Here is an 18,146-nt window from a genome sequence, read left to right on the forward strand (position 1 = left end):
CAATTTTTATGGTATTTCTATCCCTAATGGTAACAACGATCTAAACCTAGAGTCATGCTCTGCTAAAACTAGGTTGAGTAATCATACAAAATATTAAATTAGCTAACACAATCTACAAAAATGTATTATTTCTAACATTTCAACTTCTATCTACATTAGTTCAGGTGGGTAGCTGCGTCAGCATGCGTAGGCTGCAAAGGAACAAGTAATAGGTTTATTCCATGCTGAAAAAAAGGAACAAAGAAAACACAACGTTTTGACCGTGGAGCCTTCTTCAGGTGAAGCAGTGTACTTCTTCAGAAGGCATCACGGCCGAAACGTTGTGTTTTCTTTGTTCCTTTTTTTCAGCATGACACACCTGAAGAAGGCTCCACAGCCGAAACATCGTGTTTTGTTTCTTCCTTTTTTTCAGCATGGAATAAACCTATTACTTGTTCCTTTATATCTACATATCTTTTCCACTTAAAAAGCATTGCTCCCTGTTTAAAGTAGGTACAAATTAACCCTTGCGTTCCTGGTAGGTTTGAAGGAGAGTTACTGTAGGGTTGGGTTAGACTTCCATTTTAAAGTCATGAGATTAAAGGTATAGTACAAGTGGTGCTGTGGCCTTAATAAATGTTTTGCAGTCTGTGAATAAAGATTCACATTGATCGGCCAGTAAATAGGGCTACAGCTGTATTTGTCATGACGTAAGAAGGTGTAAGGTGAGAGTCATGGCTTCTCTAGGGTGCCGATTATGGTGAACCGCTTGCGGACAGTTTAAGTAATGATTTATTGAGTACAGTATGTAGCTTTTTCAGAAAGAAAAATAAGAGAAAATTTGGGGACTCACCATTTATGTTCTGGCATTGTGGCATAGGATGACCAGGACTATAGGATAGTAATGACTGCTTATTTTTAGATTTTCAGTTGGAGTCAATAATGTTGTAAAGACAAATTAACATTACTTTTAAAGTTTGTCCCTGAGAAAGAGTGACACAAAGTCTGTAAAAATGTTGGCTTTTATATATATATATTACATATACAAAATACAAATACAATTATGTACTAAAATGTACACACCCCTATTTTTCCATCAGTGTTTACATTCAGAAAAACGAAGTCACACTGTAATAATTCATTTTGGAAAAAAGTAGCCTTGCTTACTTAGAAATGTAAACATAGATCCGGGTCCATATCTACAAAAGAACAAGCTGCTGACCACTTTAACAAAGAAAGCAGTGTACCTGTTGAATGCATAAAGTAAGCAATTAATGGCATTCTGAAAATGATTTTCTCCAGTTTTTTCTATGTCTAAAAGTCTCTGCGTTGAATTAAAAAATACGATTCACAGCTGGGTGCAAAGGCCTACAGACTGATAAACAGGCACAAGGAAACATGATACATTACAGATTATCTGTCTGTTGCAGATCATTTGCACACATTAAGGGCTAAGAAGCATCGTCAAGAGCAAATACGGATCATCTAGACATCTGATTCACCTCTTTCTGAGAAAATGCAATTCAGTCAATTCAGAAAATCACTCATTAAGCAGTTTGTGAAGAACACAGTCAAGGAAGACATAATCAAGTTTTTTCTTAATGCAATCACTATAAATAAAGTGTGACAGGAATTGTGAATGAGCACTGAAGTCTTAATTTTGTGCTCTGCAAGTAAGATTTCCAAAGATACAATATTCGTTACTGACAATCTGAAAGGCAGCACTACATTTTGCATGAAAAGAACAGCCTGTCCAAGGTACAGTAATTTGAATTCCATTGCATAATACTTGTGATTAGTATTTGATGTCTTGTTCCCTGTTGTTTTGGTGTGTGTTACTGAAACCATGCTACTCTCTTTGGATTACACATATCTGTGAAATACATCTGCTTTTAAACCAAAAATAATGTAGTGAACAGATTTTTAAAAATGCTCTTCCATTGTCTCCTCTGCATAAAGGCTTTATTTTACTTTTGTTTTTTTTAAGACAAAAAATTATATTTATAGTAATGCTTTAGTTAAGGAGTAACCTGTTAGGCATGTATTAGCACAATATTACTTAAGTTCCCAGTCCATGCCTAAAACATGTCTTCTTAGGGAAATTGGTTGGGTATGAGCTATTATTGACAATGTACAATCAGTACCTAGCTAGGGTGGTCCTTCATGTGTATTCAAGTCACTCATCAAGACTTTAACACATGGCCTAAATGGTTACCCTTACAATCAAGTATTCAAAAAGTTACTGTAACTGGAAATACTAAAAATAAGTAGATGTTCTGGTATCATTCAATGTTGTGTTTACGATGCTTGGAAATCATAAGGAATCCAGTGGTTTATGGCATCAATCACAGAACACGAAATGTGAATTCGTAATCATATCAGTCCTTCTGAAGGATCTGTAAGTCTTATGTGTAACAATGATCAAAATGTTTCTGGGTGGATGATGAATATATTGTTTATCTAAGCATAACTATTTAGAGCTCCAGCATAAAATATCCAATAAATCATGTGCTGCAAGGTTGTCAAAACAGGTTCTGTGTTTAACATGCAGACTTGGTATTATATACATACCATAGATTTCAAAAGACTTCTTAAAATATTTCCAATCAAGGTACTTTTCTACTTTTCTAAAATCTTCATCATTGGGATAAGAGTTGCCATTAAGGTAAATTGCTTAGTCTTGGCAGTTTGTTTTATTAATTAATGATTCCCAATAAACTATTTTAGAACCTTGTGATCTTGACCATCCAACACTTTTCTACTGGTCTCACAATGAACTAAATCTTGACCATAATCAATGAATTTTGAAGTACTGTGCACCATAGTCTGAAAACTATGAACAGGACTTGCAGTGTGAATTTATGTGCAATTTACCTTTAGCAGTAAAAGCTATGACTTTTTCTATTTGTAATTAGCCTATATCATCTTCAAGACTGATTTGGGCTCTCCACAATATTTTACAAAACAAATTCAACTAGAAATATTACATTTATGAAAATAAAACAGCTTTGTAAATCATTTACAAAAACACCGCTGTGCCATTTAAACTTCAGAGAACTGAACTGTTCTGAGCTGGGAAAATGTGATCTTTGGTCTAGTACCAAAAAACAGTTTATGATGCTATCACACATTTGTGAGCTAGAAATGTCTTTTTGTACATATAATGACACCAAAATCTGTGCTTTGGGGAATCTTTTTTTTTTCTTAATTTGAACTTAAGAATTCTACTTTCTATCCCAGAGAATTCTTTGAACTTATTAATAGCACAAGACTTAAAAACGTTTTCAAAGAGATCCATTGTTCAGTTCACAAATCCTTCCCAGCTATAGCTTATTGATGACCATGGATGTATCACTTCACAATTCCCCATGACATATCTTTTTAATCCACACATCTTGAGCTTCAAAATTCTGTAGAGATCTGACTGGAGGCTGAAGTCAACGATACTCATGCTCAGGGTTTATTATATTAACTTATATTGTCTGTGTAGTGCTAGTTTCCTGTGGGCATAAGAAGAAACGCAATCCAAAAGTAAGACACCCAAACCATGAATTTCCTTCAGCCAGTGTTACTGGCTCTTCTTGTATGGCACTTTAAGCAAGGCAGTTTGCTCCACTGTCAATCATTTACTCCTCTGGCTGGTAAGGTAATACTCCATGGAACACAGCCTTTCTTCTGTTTAAATGATCTTTGAAGAATCTCTTTTGCTGATGAGAACCTCCAGGAGCCTTAATTTTGCTTTAACATGCTTATATTCATTATATTCCTCAGCCATAGGTGTGCGATCTTCTTTTTGCACGTTTCTGGAAAAGGCAACAGACATAAAAAGTGATGATTGATGCCCTGATTACACAAACATTAAACATAAATAGATAGCTGCGCTGAAAAGACAGAGTAACTAATGAGAGAATTTAGGCCGTATCTTAACTTTCTACAGATTAGAGCAACTTTACAGCGCAGGAGAAACATTCTCTGATCCGGCTCTATTCAGTTAATAACATTAGAGAATTTATTGAAACTTAAATTAGTCCTTTTTCTGTGACAATTCTTGAAGCTAGTTTATGCAGACAAACTGACTCAGCTGCATCTGATTAGGTGACTAAAATGAGATTCTGTCACCTTACTGAAAAAGTTATCAATGTGCGCGTTTTCTGCATTAATGACTCAAATTAATAACTCATTAAAGGTTAATGAGATAAATTACTTTTCAGATTACAAAGAAGGTTGAATTATTGAATTGTTTATTTTATGTAGTAGAAGTCATGAAGACTACAGCTAAAACACAACAATATATTACAAACATCGCAAGTGTCACAATGCACAATTATTAAAAAATAGACTAAAATACAAACAATGAAAATGAAAAAAGGCTGAATATGCTTTTTAAACTAGTGGTTTGTAAATCTACCCTACAGTACATCAAATAAGCATTGGTAATGAAAAATCTTCTTTGGCTAAAAGATAAATAACATATTCAACAAATGTTACTAGTTGTTTTGCTGCAAAGTATCACTGCTGCAATTTCAAGTTCTGTTGGAACTTACCTTCCATTTTGCCTGAAAAATTTGTCTTCAAATTCCCTCAGTTTCTTGCGGATTCTCTTCTTATCTTCCCTTGCTTCCTGAAGCTGCTCTACCAGTTCAGGCCTAGTTTTTAAAAAAAAATGCTTTTTAGATCGAATCTCACGTAGAAATCTTACTGAAAATCACTGAGCATTTGTGATTCATAGGTTATGGGTGATGTACTTAGGGGTTCATCAACAAGTAATGGAAAATGTTTTAAAAATGTAGAAACATGAGGGTGACGTGAGATGAGGCATATTGTATGATGCTTACATCAGTGTAAGCAACTATAATCTTACAGTAGAGCACATCCATTAAAAACTGAACATATTTTCATAAACTATTTATTACTTCAGGCTATGTGTACACAACACTCCAGTAGGACCTCATAACTCTTAAACATATTCTGTACCCTGTTCGTATTCTCAATCCAGTACTGCAGAATGCAGAGCATTGTAGAATCTATTCTCTTACATGGTAGCAGAGTGAAGGTTGGATAGCCTCATATCCATGTTATTCTTGGATGGTGATATTTCATCCACGGGGGAGATAAAACCATCCACCTCCTCGTCCAGCTGGTCCAAGAAGCTGCGCACGTTGAACTCAGGCTTCATGGTCACAGTGAAGTTAGCTTTTGTGTTGCTCTCATCCTCTGAGCCATCTTCTTCCTCCTGAAAGAAAGGAAACCCACATTTGAAGCTGGCTAGTCTTCTTCTCGCAAAGAAGACTGGGGAGAGGTGCTCCTGCACACACATTAGTAGAAGCTCCACCACAACCATGGTTAGCTTTCCAAGCGCATTCAGCCAGACAGGCCCAAGAGAGATGAGCTAGAGAGGCAATGCAGACAACAGAACCAAGCTCTTTGTTACCCAAAATTAAAATAGCAAGTTTGGACCTGGAACTAAGAACTGAAACCTATCCAGAGAAAACAGCAAAGTTAATTGACAGGCTGTATTCCTTGATAGGTATATAATAAAAAATCTATTTTAACCGAGAGAGCTCACTAGGATGTTCGAACGGAATAGTAGAAGTACTTGTCTGTCTGTAGTATGTTGATGTGGCTTTCAGAAGGCACATTCCAAGCACCTGATATTTGTTTGACCAAAAATTTGTTTTACCAAAAACAAATAGAACACATTTGTGTACTTTTCCTTGGCTTTCTGAGGAGGTAGGGAATGCCATAATTCATACTTTCTATCTATGTATGTACTGTAGTTCACCGGCAGACATACTTATACTTACTATTCACACCCATTCTGTCTTTGAACATGTGTGAAAACAAGTCAAAGTTTCCCTTTAATGATCCTCGGGTGCTTGTTTTTTTTCTGAAATATCCATCCATCTTCTACCACTATATCCAATGCAGGGTCATGGGGGAGCCGGAGCTTATCCCAGCAAGCAACGGGCACAAGGCAGGATACACCCTTGATGCGACGCCAGTCCATCACAAGTGTACACACAGACAGACACACACACTCACTCACGCCAGGGACAATTTTACATAAGCCAATTAACCTATGTCTTTGGGAACACAAACATGGAAAGAACATACAGTACAAACTGCATGCAGATTGCACAGAATCAAACCCAGGACCCCAGCACTGCGAGGCAGTAATCCTAACCCCTGTGCACTCCCCTTTTCTGACATATTCCTTTCATAATACAGTACATATTTTGGACTGCTAATGTAAAAAAATGTTTCAAGACTTAGCACAATTAACTATTCATAAACCAATCAAATACTGAGATACTTTAGAAATTTCATTCACTTTGTACTTATCAGGCGGCAGACTGTTTTTTAGTTCACTGTTTATACATAACATGACAATAACAGACAGACTGGCAGAGACACCATGATACATTTTTTCATCTTCATTTACTGTAAATGTCTGCTGAAGTTTCCAAAGGGATGCTACTATGCAGCACTGCAAAGGCCATACTAGGAACATACTAGGACATAAAGTACAAGATTCATAATGAAGAAGGTTATTTCATGCAAGCTCACATCCACTATTTACATTTATTTCCATGTTTTCAAATGAAACACCAACAGCTGACAGGAAATTACATGCTGGGATGATGCCTTTCAACACCTTGGGAAGCTCAAAAATCTGTACGTTCAATCGGGACAGTCACAGCACACTAAAAGGGTCTACAATCAAGCGTCTACTGATTTGATACATTTGATAAACACGTGAAAATAAAAATCAACAGCTTGCAATCAGAGGAAATCAGCAAGGTCTGCTACAATCACTGATTAATTTAGCAGCGGCTCTTCACCTTGATGTCCTCGAAGAACAATGCTGGTTCGCCTTCGATAATTGGCTGTAGCAAAGGACCTCTGCGCTTGCTGGAAGGGGAGCCCTGTGATAGGTGTTAACAAGGATGTTACGATCCAGAGCCCTGATATTATGTATAATTACTTCCCTGTTCCAAGAGGAAAGTGGTTGGTTGGAAAAAGATGTGTTGTAGGGGGAGCTAGACTGTGCTGTAGACTTTATTCTTCTACATAACAGCATGCTTCTCCCAAATACTGCATTGGGCTCAACTGTATTCCAAGCGTTTCCTTTAGGACAATTTGCATATGAATGACACATTTCTGTTTTGCACTGAATTTTTGATAACTGAAATCACTCCTTCACGGTCAGTGAATAAATTGTTTCTACAACTACTTTGGAGCACTTTTTAAGAACTGACACCTCACTGATCCACTGCTGGGGATCTAACATTTGTGCTTCGAGAGATTACAGTTATAGATGTCCCTTTGTAGGCGTGATGTAATGAAGGGCCTGTTATTATAGGTGGTGAATGTTGTGAAAATATAAAAATGAATTAGAAAAAGATTAAGGATTAAAGGAAAACTGACAACAATATTAACATGTAAGAGATATTATGGAACAATAAACTTTTTTCAGTGAAGTGTATAGAAATGACAACAGCTAAACTAACAAACTCCTCATTAGGTGTCATCTTGCTGTCTATATCCAGTTCTTTAGGAAGTACACTATTATGTCCATTAGAATTGGTTGCATCCTGAGTGAAGCCTGAAACTGAAAACACAGAAACTTCTCTGGGCTTGAGTTTACTGCTGTGATGAGAGACGTGGCAGGGCTGTCTAGCAGAAAAGGGGATTTATTGATTCAGTTCTCCTAAAACCTGTGGATTGTTACATTTATTAAACAGTGCATAGTTATAAAGTGATAGGCAACTATTTTCAATAGGCATTGAAAACGTTGTGCTCTAAACATGAAACCAAACTAAAAAAAAAAGGTAACTTACAATGACTGGTATGGTTGATGCTCTGCAAAGGATCTGCTTGACCAGACGGTATCTATCATAGAGAGGCTTCATAACCTGTCTCTCACTCTTTGTAACCTTAAATTAAAGGGAAAAAATCTTTTTAGTTCACCACATTTTCCCCTGCCTCATATTCTAAAAGCTCCAACCCAAATCATTCAGTGACCCAGATTTGTAACATCTGACATCACTGTTGTCGCTTTCATTTCGAATGTCTGAGCTCTCCAGTTTGTTCATAGTCCCATGTAATCATTCAGCGGGCTTTCAGTGACAATCTATTCCCTTTTCATTGAGAGCCATGTCTGACATTTGTGGCAGGTTTCCACTTGTTAAACTGAGCAAGCCTTTAAATAAACACTAGATATCTCTCTCTAGAATTACAATGCTCAACATAGCTGCTTTATTAAAAAAAACAACATAGACACAGGCACCAAAATATAAAATGCTGAATTTCATCTAATAGCCACATTCGAGAGCATACAGTACATGCTCCATGTTGTGTAACATACATACACTATGGGACATGCAGAACTTAATTCCATGCTGAAAAATAAAATGAAAACAGAAGTATACCTGACCTGGTAAAAAAAAAACAGAAAAGGCTCAACAGAACCAAACTTTTTGTTGTTTCTTCTGTATTCTTTTTATTTTTCCCGTGTGGGCTTAACCTTTACTTGTTCCTTTGTAGCTACAGCCAGATGCCGCTCCCCATACTAACCCCCGCACATACAGTGTGTACAGTATTTCTACAATAGCTGGGCCTGTTTATAAAGCTAATAATAACAGGTTGGACAAAACCTAATGGGATTTGTATGAGATATTTTCAAAATAAGTCCATAAAACATGCAGTCCAGGAACATCACTAACATGTTCACTGTACATGCAATACATTCCACTAGACAACATTGACTATTGCTGGATTATATGTGTAGCGGTAAGAGTTAATGCCCTGGAGTTTTATACTTAGTGTGCTCATAGGGTTTATGACATTATCAGCTCTCTGCAATCTAGGTCAACTCTTCAGGTACATGATTTTAATCCATCTCTGAGATGCAATAATTTGATTAAACACTACTGAATGTTTCAACTGCCCTCCCCCCCAGAAACATGTCACAGAAAAGACTCAGAGCAGTGGCTATACTGTACGTACCGGTCTCCCATGAATGCTCTCATAGTACAGCAAAGCTTTCTGTAGAGCAACCTTCTCTGCACTGATCTGCTCTCGGGTCATGTCCTGTCAAACAAGAGAACATTAAAAGTTGTGAAACATTTGATAAAGCACTAAGACAAAGCATGTGTAAACAATGCCCATAAATTGTCTTTGGATTAGAAGTATAATCAGGCAGCAGTGTGGAATAGTGGTTAGGGTTGTGGGTTGTCCTCCTGAGCAAGGTACTGCTCTCACGTAGTATCTGTAGAATGCCCAACTGTAACATAGTTAACTAAATAAAAGAATATGATTAAATTTTCATTCTCCTGAGAAATGAACATACTGTACCATTATTATTATCATTATTACAACTTCCTTTAAAGCTGCAAGAGTAGCTGCAGTAATGTCTTGAAAAAGTAAGAGAAAACCACTTTGTACAAGAACATTTTGATTCAAAGCAGCAAATAATTATTGCTTTGGTCATTGCTGGATATTGACTAGCAATATCAACTAGAACAATGCATAACATATTTGAAATACTGATATACATTTCAGAAATGCTTTCAAAATCTTTCAAAAAGTCTTACAATGCTTTCTAAAACATCTAAGAAAAGATTCACAATTCTACACGAAATATATTCTGATAAAGAAATACATGGAAATGCAGAAGAGCAGGCAAAAAATAGTCTTAATTTTTACTTTTAATTTACACATTTTAGTAACAAACGTGCCTTCAAGAAATGAAATGAAGTACACTATAAAAAAGATCAATAATTTTAAACAATGTAATGCCTAACAAAATAAACACTGTATACAAAATGTCTGCTTCTTAAAGATGAATAATTAATAATTTTAGATTGCACAATCTGATTACAGAACCTATCCTATCATGTCAAATATCTTTAAAACAAGTTTGTTTCTGCTGGACGTTGACTTGCACACACACAATCACGCGTCTCACATGCTGAGCTAGGAAATGTCAAACTTCATGAGAATGACCACTATACCTTGATATCCTCGGGGCGACTGACCTCTGCCCGCTTCTCCTGCAGTTTCTTCAGCACGGACTCCAGGGTGGCCTCCACAGGGGGCTTGGGTAACTTCTCCACAGTCGGCTCCTTCTCCAGCTGGGAGCCAAAGCTCTTGGGCAGGGTGTTGCTGCGCTGGCGGGTCACAGGGGGCATGTCTTCCTCGGACATCTTCAACTTTAACTCTGCACCAGGTCCAAATAGACATGTTTAATTGCTAACTCCATAACTGATGACAAAATGACAGCACAACTAAATTGCATTTAAGCCTACTGGCATGACTGCCTTTGTATTAAAGGATTCTCTAACACACCAGTGTCTTATTACCTTTTTTTGGCCTCCTGGTCTGTACTGGTCATAAACCATTTTGAGGGCCATAAAGAAAATGCTCCTGCTCAAAAATTGTTTGGCCAATTAACTCTAAACTTTATAAGTATAATTCTAGCATCTCTCCCATTTGGTAGTCAGTTGGTTGGGCCCATTAATTCTAAACGTGGTGAGTATCCCACTATTGGTACAGTAAGTATCCCAAAGTGCAGTATTCTGTAATTTCCCTCATGGGATCAATAGAGTATCTATCTATCCTAGTGTGCACACCATTAACATCTGTCCATATGCAGGAATGACAAAATGTTGGTCTTTCCTGCAAATCACAATAAAGATGCATGCCTGTCATGTTGTTCTCATTGTTCAAAATGCCCTTGTCTTGGGAACTGCTTCACCAATTCTACTGATTTTGGCAGATTTCATTAATAAGCATTAACAAGCTGCTTCTCATTGCATCTCACAAGTTGCAGCAATAGTTCTCCCACCCACGGGTGGTCACAGCCATGTTTTTGCATAATTCAAACTAGCATAGGCAGGAAGAACTAAGCTGACGGACTTGAAACTTGGCTGATTTCCTCATCACCTGTTTGGCAATGTGCACTGCCCCTATAATTAGCAATAGTTAGCTGGTCTTCTTTAACGATGGTTTAACTAGCTAACTCTGAATTTGGTGAATATCATTCCAATGGCAATGCAATCACAACACAGCAACATAGAGTTTTTGCATACAATAGGATTCCTGATGGAGAGGTCATTTGTTTTGTCATCTGTATCAATCCTGTACCTACTCAACAAATTATGTTTCTATCAATTAATTTAAAAGATCACAGATACCATTCTGTGGACCAACATAATTAACATACGTTCAAGTGTTTGTGGTTTCAGCCCGATCGCTATATTATTCAAATTCAATCTCCTCTTATGAACCACAGCACGGATGGACATGAAACTTCAGGTTTCATCAATACTCAGACCTGCACCTTGTACTTTTTATGCCTACACTAGGTCATCACCTGCTGTACAAAACACAGCCAATAATACAAAAAGTGTTTTAACTCCAAAAAATAGTAAACAGGGACAAGCTTGTCCACTTATTAGTGTTTTAAGGTTGTGCTAGCAGCTCTGAAATCTCTGCAGTCTTGACTTTCCTTCCAAAGTGCCTCAACTTACCTTTTAGATCTTTCCGTAACTTGGCAAGTTCATTCATCCATCGAAGCACCTCAGGGTTAGCTGCCTTGTCACTGTGAGAGGGCTGAGGGAAAACAAATATGACAGCTCTCGTGTTCAAAGGAACAGAAACGCAGCAAATATTAGATGTGTAACTTGGAATGTATTTTAAACAGTTTAGTAGATGTTAACTGTACAGGAATATTTACACTAGATTTTGAAATATTTTCATTCCCTTGCCGATGTAAAGAAAGTATTTTCATGAAAAACAAAATGAATGATTCGGAAAACACATTATCTAAATTTACTGATTTTCAGTCGGGATCATTAAGGTGACTGCCTTTACTGATCAGTCACCATCAGTCTCTTAAAGGTTTCCTCAACTCACCCTGTACTTCCTCTCCTCCTCAAACTTCTCCTCATACTTGTGAATCTTCTTCTTTAAGCTGTGGATCTTCTTGGACAACTGAGCGGACGTTAGCTCCTCTCGGTCCTCCTCACAAGAGCCAAGTGAAGAGCTTCGCCGACGGCTGGAATTGGGAAAACAAACAGTAAGGCTACAAATAGCTGTTCCTTAATAAAGGCAAGGTACAGTCAGCTGTATGTGCAAGGGGACAAAACAAAATTAATTTATAGGCTTTCTGTGTCACAACTACAAAACAGAGATTGCCTTATTTTTCTGTTTATTTTTCTATCTGTACCTGACTTATCACGTGTGACTCATGATGTGATCAAGTGTCAGGAATTCCAGACTCAATACACACATAACAACATCCATTAGACACAGGAAACTACCAGTGTAGGTTATCCTATAGCACAAAATGTTATTCAGAAACCCTAGATTTAAAGGAGACCTGAAGTCCCAATTTCTCAGACCTGTTATTAAATCTCAGTAACAAAATAAATTCAGTGACAGTATAGAAATTGGAATTAAACATAAAATTGTGAACTTTGTGGAAGTACTGTAAGTCATCATGTTGTCACAAACTCGCATTGAGTTCCCACAAATTGTGACATGAAGTGGCCCTTTCTGCTCACTAGTCTCTATAATAATGTGATGTAATGTGATGTGTGAGCGAATAAGTACAGGATGTGTAGCAGACATTTCACTGCAGAAATGTTCCCACGTGATCTGCTTGCGGAGTTAACAAGTACGTTGTTGGCAAAACTGTCTAAAACTCAAGAGCAATATTTCTATTGGATTAGAAGAGAAGTATTCACATGCCTGCTTGTTTACAATGTAATAAGGCCACTTCACATCACCTGAAGTTTTGTTGCCTCGTTCTGAATCGCACAACATGGTGCTGTGCATACCTGGAAATTAAATTAATTTTGAGATGTAATTTGGAGGTTTTACAAGTTACTGTGGCACCATTTTATGTAGGTTAAATTTTAGTTTTATCGTGGTTTGAAATGCACTCATCAATGCCAGTTCTTTCTAACCCCGACTTATAAAAATAGCCCTGCAGTTCCCCTTTAACAGCACCAAAGTCTAGAGCCCGGAGTGATGAGGCTCTCAGCCTCACCTCATGAAGGAGTGAGCATTGGGTGGGGAGGGGGGGACCTCGGTGTCATCCAGGTACTGCTGGCTTTGCCCGAAGGCGTAGAAGCGGGGTGAGACCATGGGGTCGCTGTCTTCTTCCAGCAGCTGCCGGATGAGTCGGCCCCCCGCCTGAGGGGAGAGACGGGCCTCGTCCCCATCCGTGTCCTCTGTGTGCCACGCTGAATAGGCCGGGATAGGCTCTGTAAAGCAACGATTCTTGTGTCAAGCACAGCGCAGGCAATGCTCTCCAGTTAATAAAACAGCCGACATTACACAATTCTCATGGCAAATGCTTTAACCTAGCATGCAAGACCTTGATTTTTCGTTGCTGACTAAATATTCTTTTTTTTCTGCTAAAATTTGCACAAATGCTAGGAAATTATTAAAAATTAGAATTGCTTTAGAATTCAAATACATTTCAGGACATGTCAGTCATTAAATTTGATAGTCATTGACAAATTGATTTTGCGTTACTTAATGGTAGTTCACTGGGCAAACGAATCTCTCTCTTAATTGTTATCGACTCATGTTTTGTGGACTCTAGAACTGTTGTAGCCTTGCATTATGCAAATTGAAATGTTTAGGGTCGTATTCAGAAACAACACACAAAAAAAACTGAAAAAATATTGCTTTACATGTTCAGTTTAACCAGTGTCGGAATTCCTGGAGAAAATAAAATTTTAAAGTTAAAAGATTATCAATCTAAAAATCATGCATATATATTGTCCAGACCTTGTACTGTATGTATATTCATCTAGTGCTATATTTATTTCCTTGTAATCTTTTACATTGAAATTGAACTTTACATTGAAAAAAAGAACTACTTATTTTTTATTTACAAGATTTCTGTCAGAATAGTTGTATTAGCAAATCAAGGTTAAATAAAACTCTAGGTTAACGTGTTTGAAAGTTTGTTGAGTGCTTTTGTCTGAAGGTGTGAATTTACTAAGATACCTCAATGCTTTCATTCTGATTTGCTGTGCAAAATGGACTCATCCTGTTTGATGGTTTATAGTCTTAGAAGAAATCAATGTCAGTAGGTTAGAATTGATTGAGCAGATTTATTTATGGATCTAATGAAGTAAACATGCCACCCATTTAAAAGAATTAGAGAATGGAAGCACAGTGAAAGAAATAAACAAATGCAGTGTTTTGGCTCTTTATGTACTTTTCAGCAGGGAATTAACCTCTGCCTGTCCCGTTATAGCTTTCATGCTGATGTAGTGTCTCCACAAACAGTGCATAAGGCTCTTTTTTTATTTTCATAAAATGAGCCAAAGATCAGCATTTAAAAAAGAGAACAGGAGGAACTTCTATTCACAAAAGAAAACGCGTGAATCTAGAACAAGCTGTTTAGCCGTGTTGTTGAAGCTGATATCCTGGCTTCTTTTAAGAAATGGTCGCACAGGATCCTCAGATCAATGAGCTACTAGCAGCTGAATGGGCTAGGCTGGCTGAATGGTCTCCTCTCCTGTGCAGGTTTTCATATGTACACATTACAGTCTATAATCAATTAGGATAATATTTCCAAATATACTTTTAAGAAATATAAAACTATAACCTTTTAATTATTTTATGGATGATGGGTTTCACAAAAATAATAGGTTTTAACCTTACAAAATATATTTCTATGTGTATACCTTGGTATAACGTGTTTAAAAGAAACACTCAACTACCGTAAACACTGCCTTTTACTTGAAATATTTGCAGTGACTATAAAACTACAGTAGCAATTAATTGAACACTGGATACTTTGGAGAAAGAGCATGTTACTGAACTTTCCTGGTCTGAAAGTGAAATGTTGCTTACACTGTTGTCTAATACCTCACACAGTGTGCTCAAAATCACATACTATATACTGTATAAAGAATAATATAGTGTATATTATATATTATTGTATATTAACTGATCATACAGTAGGTGAGTCGCCACAGTTAATATACTGTATAAAATCTGCATGCCTATCTTCACAAAGCTAGAGGAAATAATTTAATTTAAAAAAGACATGCCCTCATCACATTATGCCTGAATATTAATTGTATATTTTAAGAATGAATTTTAAGAATGAATTTGAATGTCATATAAATATACAGTTAAGAAATCTCTAAATAAAGAGGGGACGTTTCAAAATCACAAACTGGTATTTCAAATTGTATAATTTACAGAAGAATTCTGGCAAGCATTATGATTAATCAAAATAAGTTACTGTGGTTATTTTAGTTAGTCTATTCTTCACAGACATGGACCTTCAAATAAAGGTTTTTTTTTTTTAAACAGATGTTACAATAAGATACATTCTATCATCCATACAGAAAAGATGCCAAGCTTTGACCAACCTAAATCAAGCTTCTATCTACAGTTTATGGTTATGGGTAAAAGTATATTAAATTATACATTTAATGAACTTACTGTACTATATTTACTATTCTATAAACACTTTAGACAGGTATTTTTAAAATTTAGCTTTAATTATTTCAAAACTGCATATGATACTTGCACAGTCATACTGTAAATGGAAAGACTGATGTACTGTATAGGCAGAAGAAGTAGGAACCACACTTTGATCATTTCTCCACTTAAAGCTCGGGAAATATACCTGATGGGGTTTGTAGGCATGTCTACACATGCCCGAGCAAATAAGGAAGAAGGAGGTGTCGCTGTTTATTACTTCAAGGGCACAGGGGATAAAGGTTTTTATCCATTAAGGGCATCTTTCCCCAGCGTTTATCTCTGAGACACTTACCCTCACAGTAATTCTGTTGCCAAGTGCTTTTGAAATCAATGAAAGGGACAGTAAAAAAAGATGAATCTAACAAGAAAAGAAATGGAAAAAACACACATGAGAAGGACTGAGACAGAAAAAGAATCCATTGTCACAATCCCACAGGATTGGCACTACAGTAGCTTGTGTACAACAAGAAAACAATAATAAAACAAATGGATACACATATATGCATCCTAACAAGTTCGATTTATTAATAGTTAAAGAAACACATAATAACTATAAATAATAAATATATTTAAGATCTAATTTCTCTATGTACCCCCCTCCCCCACCAAGGATTCGAATACTACGTACAACTCTGACAGGATCAAGAAATTAGGACTTGCAGTGACGCAAGATATTAAGAAGCCTCCCTCTAACATTCCTGCAGCTCCACAGTATAACTGACACGTCAGCAATATGTTTAAATACCAGATGTTGTGTTTCTCCCCATCATATGTCAAACACACAAAACTTTCCTCATGCAGACCCAAAATCCAGTATTTTGTGTCCTCAGGTCACAGTAAAAACCTTTTGCCACTTAGTCAGATGTGGTCTTGAAGGACAAAGTCTTGAAATTTGAACCTTGAGTTCATTGTTTCTCTAATATCCATAAACAAAGCTCTGTCATTTATTTATTCCTGTTTTTCCAGTTTGAAATAAACAGTTTTATTTTTATGGTTTCCTCAATTAGAATGTTCTCAAAGGTTAGAGTATGCAAAGTACTTATTTGAATTTTATTTTTCAAAACATGCTACAGATAGAAGAAAGCAGTTAGCTTATGCCAGTTTCTAATGGAAAGGACAGAAAAAGAAATTTAAAGTACACTAAAGTAAAAATGAACTAACTGGGCTCAGTACCTAAATCGACTGTAATACAAATTAATGCATTTAATAATTATTTATGACATAAAAGTTCTTCCTTTTTTAATTAGAATATTTCATTATTTCAGTTTATACTCTAACCCCTAAAAATTTTGATGAGCCACAATCACAAAAATATAATAAGAAGTCAACAAACTACAGTGTAATTACATGTGGAAATCCCTACAAGGACCGCCAGCTGAATAAAGTGTAAAAACTAAAATTCTCACAGCGAGAAATGAGATTTTGTACAATCTGCAAAGACTTTTAAGGGCAAATGAACCACATATCATTCGCAAACACTTTTCAGTTCTTGATAAGACAAAGGAAAGCGGTCTTTAGACAATTTCATTTCATTCTAATTTATGTAATTACTGACTGACAGTGGGTCATATGGCTTTCGAGATGTTTGAGGCAAACAAAGTTCCTCAGCCTCGTCTCTGCCACACTCTTCCTGACTGAGGAGATTCTTGTTTGTTTCTCCATGCTTCCCCTGCTGGGACAGGAATTGTCTGGAACAACCCTGATCTCACCCACCACCTGCCACTGTCCCCTCCTCCCACAGAGCAGACACTAGCCGCATGTCCAGCTACTACAGCCAAACCACAGCTTACTGGAACTCCTTGGATGAACAACAGGCATATGCACATACTGTATAAGGGACTTCTCTTCTCAACAAAAACCAGATAATTACTGTTTGTTTCTCTGGTGCACAAAAGATGTTTCTCTCAATCTTTAATGGCAACAACACAATATAAAATTCTAAGTTGTTATATTGCAGTGGGTGATGTTTAACTGAAAAGAAGAGATTTTCACTTATTACATTTGCCTAAAATCCTATACGGTATCATAACTGACTCCTGAATGGGGGAAAAGCAGCTCCACTATACAGTATCTTAAAATGAAAATGAATAACAAAATCTTCAGACTGTAATATAATGCCCTAAAAAACCACAACATTCGGAAAAAATGGCATAAGCAAATAATAAAAGAGAAATGCAACTACAAATGTTTTCTGAGTATTCGACAGTAAATTTGTTGTTATCTAGTTGTATAAATAAGAGTTAATATGGCAGTAGTATTCCAATTAAAGTTATCACTCTGTTTAACAAAGCTATTTTAAGTTCTTCAAATTGTATTGGGAAGATCTGACAATACAGTCAGGCTCCAGCATTATAACTGGATTCGGTACACTGAAAAGACAATATTAAATATTTTTGTTTCCCTGAGGTTCGTGTTACCAAGGTCACAGGGATGGTAAGTCACTCTTGTTGTTGTAAATTTAGGAAATATAACTTTCTGTCACAGGAACAAATGAAGAAGTTTCAAAAAGCAAGAGGTACTCGATCAGGTCTGCTATTTTGTGTCAAACTGCTAAAGGCTCTCTTTCAGTTTGTTATGGAGGCTGGACATCTACTTGAGGAGAAAAAAGATCCAAAGAGCAAAACATCATAAACTCTTTACTG

At 36.6% G+C, this 18,146-nt stretch overlaps 1 protein-coding gene across 5 annotated transcripts in view; it reads right to left on the reverse strand.

Annotated features, from left to right (window-relative positions):
- Positions 1-983: 983 nt before the first annotated feature.
- Positions 984-18,146, reverse strand: part of fam13a (family with sequence similarity 13 member A) — a 101,700-nt gene continuing 84,537 nt past the window's right edge. For 2 of the 5 annotated variants that reach the window (XM_088632831.1, XM_088632844.1), the window contains exons 16-26: positions 15,797-15,862; positions 13,037-13,253; positions 11,899-12,040; positions 11,514-11,595; positions 9,996-10,201; positions 8,989-9,072; positions 7,821-7,916; positions 6,822-6,905; positions 5,016-5,212; positions 4,524-4,625; positions 984-3,782 (exon numbers count right to left, since the gene is read on the reverse strand). In XM_088632831.1, the coding sequence (XP_088488957.1) occupies positions 3,659-3,782; positions 4,524-4,625; positions 5,016-5,212; positions 6,822-6,905; positions 7,821-7,916; positions 8,989-9,072; positions 9,996-10,201; positions 11,514-11,595; positions 11,899-12,040; positions 13,037-13,253; positions 15,797-15,862 (1,400 nt within the window). In that variant the 3' untranslated portion in view covers positions 984-3,658. The remainder of the gene's footprint in view (positions 3,783-4,523; positions 4,626-5,015; positions 5,213-6,821; positions 6,906-7,820; positions 7,917-8,988; positions 9,073-9,995; positions 10,202-11,513; positions 11,596-11,898; positions 12,041-13,036; positions 13,254-15,796; positions 15,863-18,146) is intronic. The other 3 variants (XM_088632839.1, XM_088632845.1, XM_088632849.1) reach the window with 3 other exon arrangements.

Source organism: Lepisosteus platostomus, chromosome 1 (genome assembly GCF_059453375.1).
Source record: "Lepisosteus platostomus isolate fLepPlt1 chromosome 1, fLepPlt1.hap1, whole genome shotgun sequence".
NCBI classification, from domain to species: Eukaryota; Metazoa; Chordata; class Actinopteri; order Semionotiformes; family Lepisosteidae; genus Lepisosteus; species Lepisosteus platostomus.